This window comes from Echiichthys vipera (genome assembly GCF_963691815.1).
Source record: "Echiichthys vipera genome assembly, chromosome: 8".
Classification (NCBI taxonomy): Eukaryota; Metazoa; Chordata; class Actinopteri; order Perciformes; family Trachinidae; genus Echiichthys; species Echiichthys vipera.
Window position 1 is genome coordinate 4664833 of NC_139833.1, and position 14412 is coordinate 4679244.

General features: G+C 33.5%; 1 protein-coding gene across 1 annotated transcript in view; it reads right to left on the bottom strand.

The window, feature by feature from the left end:
- Positions 1-266: 266 nt before the first annotated feature.
- Positions 267-14412, bottom strand: part of thsd7ab (thrombospondin, type I, domain containing 7Ab) — a gene marked incomplete at both ends in the record, with an annotated part of 157716 nt that continues 143570 nt past the window's right edge. The window contains 2 exons of the mRNA XM_083918758.1: positions 267-357; positions 11537-11624. Coding sequence (XP_083774884.1) covers positions 267-357; positions 11537-11624 — 179 coding nt within the window. The remainder of the gene's footprint in view (positions 358-11536; positions 11625-14412) is intronic.

Below are 14412 nucleotides of genomic sequence, written 5' to 3' on the forward strand. Positions count from 1 at the left end.
AGTGTAATGTGTAGGGGGGCAAAATAAAAAAGGCATTTCATTGAACACGGTGGAGGTCACGATGGCTCTTACAAAAGAAAATACTTAAAGTGGGGAGTGAATGGTGCCAAACCCCACCAGTGTCTCTGCTAAGAGGATTTTCTGTAATGTCTCCGCTCTGTGACGTGTCCATTCACGCTGCAAACATCCGTGTCCCTCGCTGTGATGGCGTGATGAAGTGGGTCTCTATGACAGGTGGGGTGCTCTGTGAGGCGTCTCCCGGAGGACTACATGTCCGTGTCCCCGTCGTAGGCGAGCGTCAGAGGTTTTAGTCGGTTGTTTTGTTGCCTCTGTCTCTGAGGTCTCTTTGGCTTTTTGCTGTGTGGAAAGATCAAAACAGAGTCAGAGCGGCACTCGATACGATTCACAGAGAGCCAACCGCAGCATAAACTACCTCACTCTCAGCACCATGTAGCTTCAGCACCGGCACTAGTACGGTTCATATACACATCAGTCTAGAAAGTCGTCTATTTCTTCCATACGCACGTTTTTTAATGGTTCACCACAATAAATCGAGAGACTGACATTTTCTGACGAGTGTAGAATAGTTTTGAGCTTTGATGCAGTCGACACACGTTGGCTGTTGGAAATGAAATGCCTCAGATGAAATGCAGTACTTCTAAAGGGTGACGCCTTCTTTTTTACTCACAGCACCTGGGAGTGTGTGTTTCAGGTCAACGTGGTTGTAATGTAAGAGAATAAAGTCGTATAAGATGGTTTGAAATGTCATTTTTACTACACTCATCAGAAAATGTCTAGTTTTTCTATTAACTATGGTGAATAACTTTAGGTTATTAACATAACCCCGGTTCTCTGAGTGATATGAGTGAGACGTCTCACTATGGGATGGACGCCTCGCTGCAGCCCTCAGAAGCATTTATCTCATTACGCCAATCCTGATGAAAGGTGTCCTTCCACCACAGGTAGTCCCAGCTACCTTAAATAGCTCATGTGGACGGCACCACCTCATTAAAAATAATCACCTCTTCTCACTCGGAGCATATCTCGCGTCCAGGGCTAGCTAGCTTAACTGTCCACAGACAGTTCTTATTTAGCTTCTGTCGCCGGGCGCGGCTAGTTTTGGATATTTTTTATGTGCTTCGTCGGTCACACCAGATCTAACTCGGTGCTTTCCTGCCCCTCCACGCCTCATCACTACACTACTACACTAGAGTGAGGGTTTGGGAGATAAGAGGTTTAAACTGATCTTTATTAAGAGTTCACAGGTTGACACTTATGATTAGATGTAAAAGCATTAAGAAGGTATTAGTGAGTTAATTTGCATGCGACTCATGCTACTATGCTTCAGAGGGGGTCGGGGCATCATTTCTACCTTTGTACTGCTCAGAGCCGTCAGCACCGCCTTAAACACAAGATCGTTTCTCCCTTCAAAATAAAAGTTTGTTTAATGTAAGACTGTAAAAGTTCTCGTACGTTTATTGTTTGTTTCTAGAGCATAGTTTCTCGTAGTGCAGCCGGCGGAAAAGTATGATTGAAAAGTAATACTGTATGAGTAGTGTTTTAAAAAAGGTAAAAAAAGTCATAGTATATGTTGAAAAAAGGTAAAAAAGTCATAGTATATGTTGAAAAAAGGTAAAAAAGTCATAGTATATGTTGAAAAAAAGGTGAAAAAAGTCATAGTATATGTTGAAAAAAGGGTAAAAAAGTCATCGTATATGTTGAAAAAATGTAAAAAAGTCATCGTATATGTTGAAAAAAGGTAAAAAAGTCATAGTAAATGTTGAAAAAAGGTAAAAAAGTCATAGTATATGTTGAAAAAAGGTAAAAAAAAGTCATAGTAAATGTTGAAAAAAGGTAAAAAAGTCATAGTATATGTTGAAAAAAGGTAAAAAAGTCATAGTATATGTTGAAAAAAGGTAAAAAAGTCATAGAATATGTTGAAAAAAGGTAAAAAAGTCATAGTAAATGTTGAAAAAAGGTAAAAAAGTCATAGTATATGTTGAAAAAGGTAAAAAAGTCATAGTATATGTTGAAAAAAGGTGAAAAAAGTCATAGTATATGTTGAAAAAAAGGTGAAAAAAGTCATAGTATATGTTGAAAAAAGGGTAAAAAAGTCATCGTATATGTTGAAAAAAGGTAAAAAAGTCATAGTATATGTTGAAAAAAGGTAAAAAAGTCATAGTATATGTTGAAAAAAGGTTAAAAAAAGTCAAAGTATATGTTAAAAAAAGGTAAAAAAGTCATAGCATATGTTGAAAAAAGGTAAAAAAAGTCATAGTTTATGTTGAAAAAAGGTAAAAAGTCATAGTAAATGTTGAAAAAAGGTAAAAAAGTCATAGTATATGTTGAAAAAAGGGTAAAAAAGTCATAGTATATGTTGAAAAAAGGTAAAAAAGTCATAGTATATGTTGAAAAAAGGTAAAAAAGTCAAAGTATATGTTAAAAAAAGGTAAAAAAGTCATAGCATATGTTGAAAAAAGGTAAAAAAAGTCATAGTTTATGTTGAAAAAAGGTAAAAAGTCATAGTAAATGTTGAAAAAAGGTAAAAAAGTCATAGTATATGTTGAAAAAAGGGTAAAAAAGTCATAGTATATGTTGAAAAAAGGTAAAAAAGTCATAGTATATGTTGAAAAAAGGTAAAAAAAGTCATAGTATATGTTGAAAAAAGGTAAAAAAAAGTCCAAGTATATGTTAAAAAAAGGTAAAAAAGTCATAGCATATGTTGAAAAAAGGTAAAAAAAGTCATAGTTTATGTTGAAAAAAGGTAAAAAGTCATAGTAAATGTTGAAAAAAGGTAAAAAAGTCATAGTATATGTTGAAAAAAGGGTAAAAAAGTCATAGTATATGTTGAAAAAAGGTAAAAAAGTCATAGTTTATGTTGAAAAAAGGTAAAAAAAGTCATAGTTTATGTTGAAAAAAGGTAAAAAGTCATAGTAAATGTTGAAAAAAGGTAAAAAAGTCATAGTATATGTTGAAAAAAGGTAAAAAAGTCATAGCATATGTTGAAAAAAGGTAAAAAAGTCATAGTATATGTTGAAAAAAGGTTTAAAAAAAGTCATAGTAAATGTTGAAAAAAGGTAAAAAAGTCATAGAATATGTTGAAAAAAGGTAAAAAAGTCATAGTATATGTTGAAAAAAGGTAAAAAAGTCATAGTAAATGTTGAAAAAAGGTAAAAAAAGTCATAGTATATGTTGAAAAAAGGTAAAAAAAAGTCATAGTAAATGTTGAAAAAAGGTTAAAAAGTCATAGTAAATGTTGAAAAAGGTAAAAAAATCATAGTAAATGTTGAAAAAAGGTCAAAAAAGTCATAGTATATGTTGAAAAAAAGGTGAAAAAAGTCATAGTATATGTTGAAAAAAGGTAAAAAAGTCATAGTAAATGTTGAAAAAAGGTAAAAAAAGTCATAGTATATGTTGAAAAAAGGTAAAAAAGTCACAGTATATGTTGAAAAAAGGTAAAAAAGTCATAGTAAATGTTGAAAAAAGGTAAAAAAAGTCATAGTATATGTTGAAAAAAGGTAAAAAAGTCACAGTATATGTTGAAAAAAGGTAAAAAAGTCATAGTAAATGTTGAAAAAAGGTAAAAAATGTCATAGTATATGATGAAAAAGGGTAAAAAAGTCATAGTATATGTTGAAAAAAGGTGAAAAAAGTCATAGTAAATGTTGAAAAAAGGTAAAAAAAGTCATAGTATATGTTGAAAAAAGGTAAAAAAGTCATAGAATATGTTGAAAAAAGGTAAAAAAGTCATAGTAAGTGTTGAAAAAAGGTAAAAAAAGTCATAGTATATGTTGAAAAAAGGTAAAAAAGTCATAGTATATGTTGAAAAAAGGTAAAAAAAGTCATAGTATATGTTGAAAAAAGGGTAAAAAAGTCATAGTATATGTTGAAAAAAGGTAAAAAAGTCATAGTAAATGTTGAGAAAAGGTAAAAAAGTCATAGTAAATGTTGAAAAAAGGTAAAAAAAGTCATAATAAATGTTGAAAAAAGGTAAAAAAGTCATAGTATATGTTGAAAAAAGGTAAAAAAGTCATAGTTTATGTTGAAAAATGGTAAAAAAGTCATAGTATATGTTGAAAAAAGGTAAAAAAAAAGTCATAGTAAATGTTGAAAAAAGGTAAAAAAAAGTCATAGTTTATGTTGAAAAAAGGTGAAAAAAGTCATAGAATATGTTGAAAAAAGGTAAAAAAGTCATAGTTTATGTTGAAAAAAGGTAAAAAAAGTCATAGTTTATGTTGAAAAAAGGTGAAAAAAGTCATAGTATATGTTGAAAAAAGGGTAAAAAAGTCATAGTAAATGTTGAAAAAAGGTAAAAAAAGTCATAGTATATGTTGAAAAAAGGTAAAAAAAGTCATAGTATATGTTGAAAAAAGGTAAAAAAGTCATAGTATATGTTGAAAAAAGGTTAAAAAAAGTCATAGTAAATGTTGAAAAAAGGTAAAAAAGTCATAGTATATGTTGAAAAAAGGTAAAAAAGTCATAGTATACGTTGAAAAAAGGTAAAAAAAGTCATAGTATATGTTGAAAAAAGGTGAAAAAAGTCATAGTATATGTTGAAAAAAGGTAAAAAAGTCACAGTATATGTTGAAAAAGGTAAAAAAGTCATAGTATATGTTGAAAAAAGGTGAAAAAAGTCATAGTAAATGTTGAAAAAAGGTAAAAAAAGTCATAGTAAATGTTGAAAAAAGGTAAAAAAAAGTCATAGTATATGTTGAAAAAAGGTAAAAAAAAGTCATAGTATATGTTGAAAAAAGGTAAAAAAAAGTCATAGTATATGTTGAAAAAAAGGTAAAAAAGTCATAGTAAATGTTGAAAAAAGGTAAAAAAGTCATAGTAAATGTTGAAAAAAGGTAAAAAAATCATAGTAAATGTTGAAAAAAGGTAAAAAAAGTCATAGTAAATGTTGAAAAAAGGTAAAAAAAGTCATAGTATATGTTGAAAAAAGGTAAAAAAGTCACAGTATATGTTGAAAAAAGGTGAAAAAAGTCATAGTAAATGTTGAAAAAAGGTAAAAAAAAGTCATAGTATGTGTTGAAAAAAGGTAAAAAAGTCATAGAATATGTTGAAAAAATGTAAAAAAAGTCATAGTATATGTTGAAAAAATGTAAAAAAGTCATAGTATATGTTGAAAAAAGGTAAAAAAGTCATAGTAAATGTTGAAAAAAGGTAAAAAAGTCATAGAATATGTTGAAAAAAGGTAAAAAAAAGTCATAGTAAATGTTGAAAAAAGGTAAAAAAGTCATAGAATATGTTGAAAAAAGGTAAAAAAAAGTCATAGTAAATGTTGAAAAAAGGTGAAAAAAGTCATAGTAAATGTTGAAAAAAGGTAAAAAAGTCATAGTATATGTTGAAAAAAGGGTAAAAAAGTCATAGTATATGTTGAAAAAAGGTAAAAAAGTCATAGTATATGTTGAAAAAAGGTAAAAAAGTCATAGTATATGTTGAAAAAAGTCATAGTATATGTTGAAAAAAGGTAAAAAGTCATAGTATATGTTGAAAAAAGGTAAAAAGTCATAGTATATGTTGAAAAAAGGTAAAAAAGTCATAGTATATGTTGAAAAAAGGTAAAAAAAGTCATAGTATATGTTGAAAAAAGGTAAAAAAGTCATAGTATATGTTGAAAAAAGGTTAAAAAAAGTCATAGTAAATGTTGAAAAAAGGTAAAAAAGTCATAGAATATGTTGAAAAAAGGTAAAAAAGTCATAGAATATGTTGAAAAAAGGTAAAAAAGTCATAGTATATGTTGAAAAAGGTAAAAAAGTCATAGTATATGTTGAAAAAAGGTGAAAAAAGTCATAGTAAATGTTGAAAAAAGGTAAAAAAAAGTCATAGTAAATGTTGAAAAAAGGTAAAAAAAGTCATAGTATATGTTGAAAAAAGGTAAAAAAAAGTCATAGTATATGTTGAAAAAAAGGTAAAAAAGTCATAGTAAATGTTGAAAAAAGGTAAAAAAAATCATAGTAAATGTTGAAAAAAGGTTAAAAAAGTCATAGTAAATGTTGAAAAAAGGTAAAAAAAGTCATAGTATATGTTGAAAAAAGGTAAAAAAAGTCATAGTAAATGTTGAAAAAAGGTAAAAAAAAGTCATAGTATATGTTGAAAAAAGGTAAAAAAAAGTCATAGTATATGTTGAAAAAAAGGTAAAAAAGTCATAGAATATGTTGAAAAAAGGTAAAAAAAAGTCATAGTAAATGTTGAAAAAAGGTAAAAAAAAGTCATAGTAAATGTTGAAAAAAGGTAAAAAAGTCATAGTAAATGTTGAAAAAAGGTAAAAAAATCATAGTAAATGTTGAAAAAAGGTTAAAAAAGTCTTAGTATATGTTGAAAAAAGGTAAAAAAAGTCATAGTAAATGTTGAAAAAAGGTAAAAAAAGTCATAGTATATGTTGAAAAAAGGTAAAAAAGTCACAGTATATGTTGAAAAAAGGTGAAAAAAGTCATAGTAAATGTTGAAAAAAGGTAAAAAAAAAGTCATAGTATATGTTGAAAAAAGGTAAAAAAGTCATAGAATATGTTGAAAAAAGGTAAAAAAGTCATAGTATATGTTGAAAAAATGTAAAAAAGTCATAGTATATGTTGAAAAAAGGTAAAAAAGTCATAGTAAATGTTGAAAAAAGGTAAAAAAGTCATAGAATATGTTGAAAAAAGGTAAAAAAAAGTCATAGTAAATGTTGAAAAAAGGTGAAAAAAGTCATAGTAAATGTTGAAAAAAGGTAAAAAAGTCATAGTATATGTTGAAAAAAGGGTAAAAAAGTCATAGTATATGTTGAAAAAAGGTAAAAAAGTCATAGTATATGTTGAAAAAAGGTAAAAAAGTCATAGTATATGTTGAAAAAAGATAAAAAAGTCATAGTATATGTTGAAAAAAGGTAAAAAGTCATAGTATATGTTGAAAAAAGGTAAAAAGTCATAGTATATGTTGAAAAAAGGTAAAAAAGTCATAGTATATGTTGAAAAAAAGGTGAAAAAAGTCATAGTATATGTTGAAAAAAGGGTAAAAAAGTCATCGTATATGTTGAAAAAATGTAAAAAAGTCATAGTATATGTTGAAAAAAGGTAAAAAAAATCATAGTAAATGTTGAAAAAAGGTAAAAAAAGTCATAGTATATGTTGAAAAAAGGTGAAAAAAGTCATAGTATATGTTGAAAAAAGTTAAAAAAGTCATAATAAATGTTGAAAAAAGTTAAAAAAAGTCATAGTATATGTTGAAAAAAGGGTAAAAAAGTCATAGTATATGTTGAAAAAAGGTAAAAAAAATCATAGTAAATGTTGAAAAAAGGTAAAAAAAGTCATAGTATATGTTGAAAAAAGGTGAAAAAAGTCATAGTATATGTTGAAAAAAGTTAAAAAAGTCATAATAAATGTTGAAAAAAGTTAAAAAAAGTCATAGTATATGTTGAAAAAAGGGTAAAAAAGTCATAGTATATGTTGAAAAAAGGTAAAAAAGTCATAGTATATGTTGAAAAAAGGTAAAAAAGTCTTAGTATATGTTGAAAAAAAGGGTAAAAAAGTCATAGTATATGTTGAAAAAAGGTAAAAAAGTCATAGTAAATGTTGAAAAAAGGTAAAAAAAGTCATAGTATATGTTGAAAAAAGGTGAAAAAAGTCATAGTATATGTTGAAAAAAGTTAAAAAAGTCATAATAAATGTTGAAAAAAGTTAAAAAAAGTCATAGTATATGTTGAAAAAAGGGTAAAAAAGTCATAGTATATGTTGAAAAAAGGTAAAAAAGTCATAGTATATGTTGAAAAAAGGTAAAAAAGTCTTAGTATATGTTGAAAAAAGGTAAAAAAGTCATAGTAAATGTTAAAAAAAGGTAAAAAAAAGTCATAGTATATGTTGAAAAAAGGTAAAAAAAGTCATAGTATATGTTGAAAAAAGGTAAAAAAAAGTCATAGTAAATGTTGAAAAAAGGTAAAAAAGTCATAGTATATGTTGAAAAAAGGTAAAAAAGTCATAGTAAATGTTGAAAAAAGGTAAAAAAGTCATAGTAAATGTTGAAAAAAGGTAAAAAAGTCATAGTAAATGTTAAAAAAAGGTAAAAAAGTCATAGTAAATGTATATTTTCAGTTATTCCAACAGTTGTATCGGAGGTTTTCGTTGATTATCGGTGATAAAAACTTCTAAACATGGAAACTTTCCCCAGACTCGAGGAGAAGCTGTGCTGTAATCGTCTCCGGAGGATTGAGAAGCTTCAAAAGAGAATCTTCTGGAAAGCTGGTAAAGGCAAACGCAAAAGCACCCGCGGGACATTTCTCTGAATAGTTTCAGTGATCAAGAGCTGACAAACATCTTCAGAGTAAACAGAGTGTCAGCGATCATTCAGACAAACGACAACAACAACAGCAGCACCGCGGCTCCTTCCTCACGTCCACAGACACTGGAGCACCTCTGGGGCTGCAGCAAAGTAGTTCCTCGACTACACACACTACGCTTGTTTTCTCTGACCCAACACTCAAAACCCTAAAATACTCTCACATCATCACAGAAGGAACGAGAATCCTCACATTTGAGCATTTAGAGACAACGAGTGAAATGATTAAATGGTTGACTGATGTCGATCTTCCTACAGAGAAAAGCCAAAAGCTCCAAGTCCAGTTTCACACACTGTTCAAAACTGAATGCAGAGAAATAACGACAATATGTTGAATCTGTACAAAGGATAATGAGCTCACTATTTGGCAGGAAATGAAATGGAGGGGATATAAACAGGGATGTGTTGCCCTACTTCCTCTTTCGGCCACAAGAGGGCAGCAAGACATCATGCGTATGAGAGAGAGAGAGAGAGAGAGAGAGAGAGAGAAGAGAGAGAGAGAGAGAGAGAGAGAGGAGAGAGAGGAGAGAGAGGAGAGAGAGAGAGAGAGAGAGGAGAGAGAGAGAGAGAGAGAGAGAGAGAGAGAGAGAGAGAGAGAGAGAGAGAGAGAGAGAGAGAGAGAGAGAGAGAGAGAGGAGAGAGAGAGAAGAGATGAGAGAGAGAGAGGAGAGAGAGAGAGATGAGAGAGAGAGAGAGAGAGAGAGAGAGAGAGAGAGAGAGAGAGAGACTTCAGTGTCTACAGACTGAAATGTGATGAGTGCACAAATGAGTCGCTGCAGTAGTATCCACGTCTCTTTTACCTTCATTCATCACTGTGAAGCTGCTGCTGTAGATTAAGACGCTACAGCTTTAACAAATCCATATTACATTCATATTCACCGATGTTTAACTACTGAGCTACACACACTGACACACTGTACCCACTGTACCCACGGGACGTAACAACACAATGACTGTTCGGACCGATGCTGCGTCATTACATCCAATGTGATGTGTCTGATGCTCCTGACGACTTAATGTTACCCAAGGAACTAAGTTCATCTAAGTACATGTATGACTATGTACACCTAGCGGCCACTTTATTAGGCACACCTGGTTCTTAATAAAGTGTCAGTGTGGTCTTCTGCTGCTGTTCCCTCTCTGTAGAAAGTAGGTGATGTTGTGTGTTCACAGATGATCTCCTGCATTCCTCTGTTGGAACCAGTGGATGTTAGAGTTCCTGTTGCCTTTCTATGAGCTCCAACCAGTCTGCCCGTTCTCCTCTGACCTCTGGATCTTTTCTCTTTTTGGGACCATTCTCTGTAAAAACCCTAGAGATGGTTGTGTGTGAAAATCCCAGTAGATCAGCAGTTTCTGAAATACTCAGACACCAACAACCACGCCACGTTCAAAGCCACTTAAATCACCTTTCTTGCCCGTTCTGATGCTCGCTTTGAACTGCAGCACATCCTCTTTACCATGTCTTCATGCCTGAATGCATGTGGTTGCTGCTTTGTGATTGGCTGATTAGGATTTGCATTAACAGTTGGACAGGTGCACCTAATAAAGTGGCCGGTGAGAAACGGCATTCAAACACACGCCCAAATGGCTGCGTTTCTCCTTTATCGGTGAGCTAACTTTCATGTTTACTTAGCTGTTACGCTAACGCTAACTCTCAGTCAAACTCCTCTGCAATACCTGTTTTTATGGTGTGATTATCCAGAGGGGACGGGTTCAGACAGGCTCAAACAGACTCTGGTCTCCTGTGGAGTTATTTTTTGTTGTTGCGACTCCGATCTTGAGACACTGGATGACGCTGTTCTTTAAGTGAAGATCTGAATATTTCTACCTCCACTGGTGTTACTAAGGTGCACTATGCTTTGCTAATGTGCAGATATCTTCTGTTTACACCTTCTATGTAAAGGGACCAGATACTGATCGTTTTGCTCCTGAGACAGATTTCATAATGTTTGAAGGGAAATGTGACATACTCCAGGTCACAACCATCACTTTCACATGAAGATACAAACAAGATATAAATGACTGATTTGACAGTTGGACTTTTTCATCTTTAACACATTGAGAGTAGTTTTAATATGATTTATTTAATATAAACTAAGCTTGCCTATGTTGAATAAAGTCTAAAATTATGATCAGCTGTTAGTCTTGATGCTAAGCTAACTGTGTTGTTATAGACCTGTAAATATACTGCAGAAAATAATTGTTATTCCTGGTTTACCTCCAATTATGATGAATATTATGATGAATATAATATGATGGAGAAAGTGTGATCTGTGTGGGCTTACTTCATGAGTTATTGTTGACGTGTGTGTAAAGAGTTTATTTATCAGATATGGGACCACCGCATTAAAACAGTTCTAAATATATGAAACTATTTGTGTTTTATTCTTCTCTTATCTTTACCCATTCATTATTAAGTGTATGTATTTTTGACACTTTGTTATTATGTTATGTAACTCAAATCACAGAGTCTGCATGATGAATGGTATTATAATTATTATGATATTTCATCCGTGTTTGGTTTGTTTCGTGCAAGTTCTGCACGTAACCCTGTCGTTATTTGCTTGTCCTTGTGTATTTCCTCCCTGTTTCCATCAATGTTGTATTTGTTTTTGCACCAATAATAAAATCAAACAAATCAGATACGGGTCACTTTACAAAGCAGGTGTGAACAGAAGGTGAATAATCAACAACTACGTGGTCTACACAACTCCACACGGACTAAGATAAACACCCCTGGATGGTTTGTTCTCACCTGATCCAGCAGCTTCACTTAGTGAGTCAGGCAGGACCTGTGACACTTCAGAAGGAGGTCACGGGGAAAGGTCAAGGACAGCAGGTACTTATACTGGAGGATGTGTTGAGGGGGCTGAACCCTGCACATCCTCATTAGCTGCTGCTGCTGCTTTGAGCCAGCTCTTGGCAATCGGGACAGGTATAAATCATCTCATGTGCATTTTGGCCCATCCAGACCGCCGTCCCGTTGGCGTCAGACTCTTGGGCGTTAAGAGAGCGACGCACCTTGGCACAGTAGCTGCTGCTCTCACACGAGAGGACGACATGAAGGATGAAGAAGGGAAATAAAAAAGACAAACGTAAACGGTGATGTGAGGGGGGACTGGACGACAGGGAGCGAGGGCTCTAACTCAAAGCGAGTGGAGGGAAAAATGGGTTTGGTTTCATGAATCATGATAAAGAGGGGAAATTAAACTGGTCAACTCACCAAGCTAGGTATATCATAGACACTATGAATATGAGGAGCACAAAGGCTCCGGCTGCTACACCATACACCCACATCTTCAGCTTCCCATCTGTGGAGAAGGAGGCGCATCAGTTCGTCTCTGTGTTCACACTCACAGCCGTTAAAAGCTGCAACAATTCATTCTGTGAAAGCTTCATAAACACTTCGGACACATCGCTGCTTCTTTTTTCCAAGCACCACTGTGTGATATTGATATTACAGCCCGCAATTCCCAGTGTCACTGTATGAATCAAGTAGTAATAGTTAATACCAGGGGTGCACAGATTAATCTGCAACACATCAGTGTCGGCTCTTAGCCTTAGACCTAGACTTTCTCTTTATTGGTCCCCTTATTTGCCTTGTTTAGCGCGATACTGATGCTTTAATGTAAGTACCGCGGAGTAACAACTGGGCATTTTAGAGGAAAGACTAAGTATTTATTTGTGAAAACACTCGGTACCAGTGGGGCGATGTAGCTAAGCACAGGTTTATTTTACATTATACTTCTACTCCACCACGATTTGGATGCAAATATTGTACGTTTGACATCCTTAGTTACTAAATACTTTGCAGTCAGGTTATTAATACAAAATATAAATAAACTGATACATTATGATGCTAAAGAATTGTCCATGACCTCTAGAAAAATGACGTACGTTATTAAAGGTAAATAACTGCTCTTTGAAAACATGTGGGGTCCTTTTAAACAATATTTAAAGAATTTCAGTGTAATTAATGTGATGAATGTGGAGGTGGAGGTGTAACTGTGAGTGGTATTCTAAAGTTGCCTATTTGAACTCCTTATATAATAAATAATAGTAATAATTCTGCTCGCTGCGAACTGTCTTTGAACGTATCATAATGTACAAATAATGAAAGCATGACATATTATTACATCACATCCTTAGTGATTTACAACTCATTATGATGATTTATTATTGTTGTTCACATTTTAGTCTTCCTTTGTTATTGAAAGTAAATTGAAAAATACTAATTGATGAGAAAAACTATTTGATTATGGTGCATTATAATGAATTAAGCCACAGGCTAAAGTATATAAAGTGGGTGAAATTAGCTCCACCTTTACCAGCTGCGATGCTTTCACATTAATGAACCAGTAATTGTTAGTAACAGGACTTTTACTTAGAGTATTTCTAGACTGTGGTACTTACTTTGTGTACCAGTGCGAGGTACCATCAGTTCTGCTCAGGGTCCTCATCTATAACAACTAATATTTTCCCCAGACTTCAGTTCTGTTTCTAAGAACTGTATCTCAGTAGCAGTATATTTATCACTAGCACAATTGATTTCATGTTTCCTTTTAAATGCCCAGTTGTTACTACAGTTGTCTTTTCTTCCACTGTTTTTACATTTAGGGCGCAATCACACTGTCCATCCGTACCGTGCCCAAACAGGTTTTACGGGTAAAGTCTAGTTCCTTTGACCAGTGTGAGTGCAACTGTACCGCGCCTACTTGCAGCACGCTTGCCGACCACCGCCCGTTTGGGAGAGGTGGGCTTTTGTAAAGCACGTTTGCACATGTATGAGCCTGAGTGTGCGCATGTGTACGAGCACGAGCATGAGCACGAGGCCTACGGCGGTTCTGACGTCATTTCCTGTGCGCCTATTGGGACATAGAAAAAGAAGGAGGGACTATGCGTGGACATTTAAAACAATGGCGGTGAAAGGTTCACGTTGGTGTGATGCGGAGGTGGAGTGTTTACTGCAAATTTGGTCGATGAAAAGATTCAAAAACAGTCGACAAGACGCACAAAAACTCCGAGGTCTATGGAAAGATTTGGAAACAAAGCCACGCATCGCCATGACGTCAACAATGCGTGTGACGTGTTACGGCGTGATGACGTATAGGCAGCAAGAAGCAATCGCCGAGGCCCAGGTAGTGTGAGTACAAACGGGCCTGGAGGGGGGACAAGTACCCTAAAGCACGGGGCACGGTACGGATGGACAGCGTGACTGGGAAGTATTGTATTGCTTCCTGATTCATACAATGAACTGACACTTTAAAGTTATACGTCTTACCTTTAAAAAAAAAATCTCTCTCAAAGGTCAAAAACATGTTTTAGATATTCGTGTACAGCTGCAAAAACAGGCAAACATTTGAAAGATAAATGGTACAAGGGTGACTGTATCTGATGGCGTGTGAATGTGGCACTTCCTGTTCCTGACAGACGTTAACTCAATCTGTTCTGCGCTCTGCACTCCTAAATGTTTCTGTTGCTGCCACGCACCATCAGTCACACCGCGGCGTGCAGATGCAGTTCTCAAATGTTAATGTACCGGCAGTTCAGAGTAGGTAGCAGGGTTCATACATGCGTCAGAGCAGACTGGCACAGACTGAAAACACATCTGATGCATCTTTTCTCTTAATGTGTCAGTTTTATTTCATGCACGTACAAATATGTTAAAGCAGATGTTAATTAGATCCCTGTCAACACTGAGTCTGCCAAACAAACTAAAAATAAAGTACATTCTGCTGTTGTCATGTGAAAACCTCTCAGCTTGAGGCCTTAACTTCACTGTGGGGATTAAGTGGAGCTCTGCGGGGTGAGAAAATCTGCCAAAAGCTGGGTTCTCTAAGACCTTTTCCCTTCAGATAAAAAATAAAGACATACTGCGCCCTTGTTTCTCTTATCCAGCAGTGCAAGTGGAAATATTCTCCACTCCAGTTCCTGACTTAAAACTTGCACATACATGAACACACCTGCAGGTTGTTGTTAAGAGTGTAAGTTTTGGAAAAGATGTGTGATTATTTACTGATCTGTATCTTGGCACGATTGCACATTTGTAGCCAATAAAAGGCAAATTTAAAGTCATCATTAGCTGTTTGTGTTTTAGCT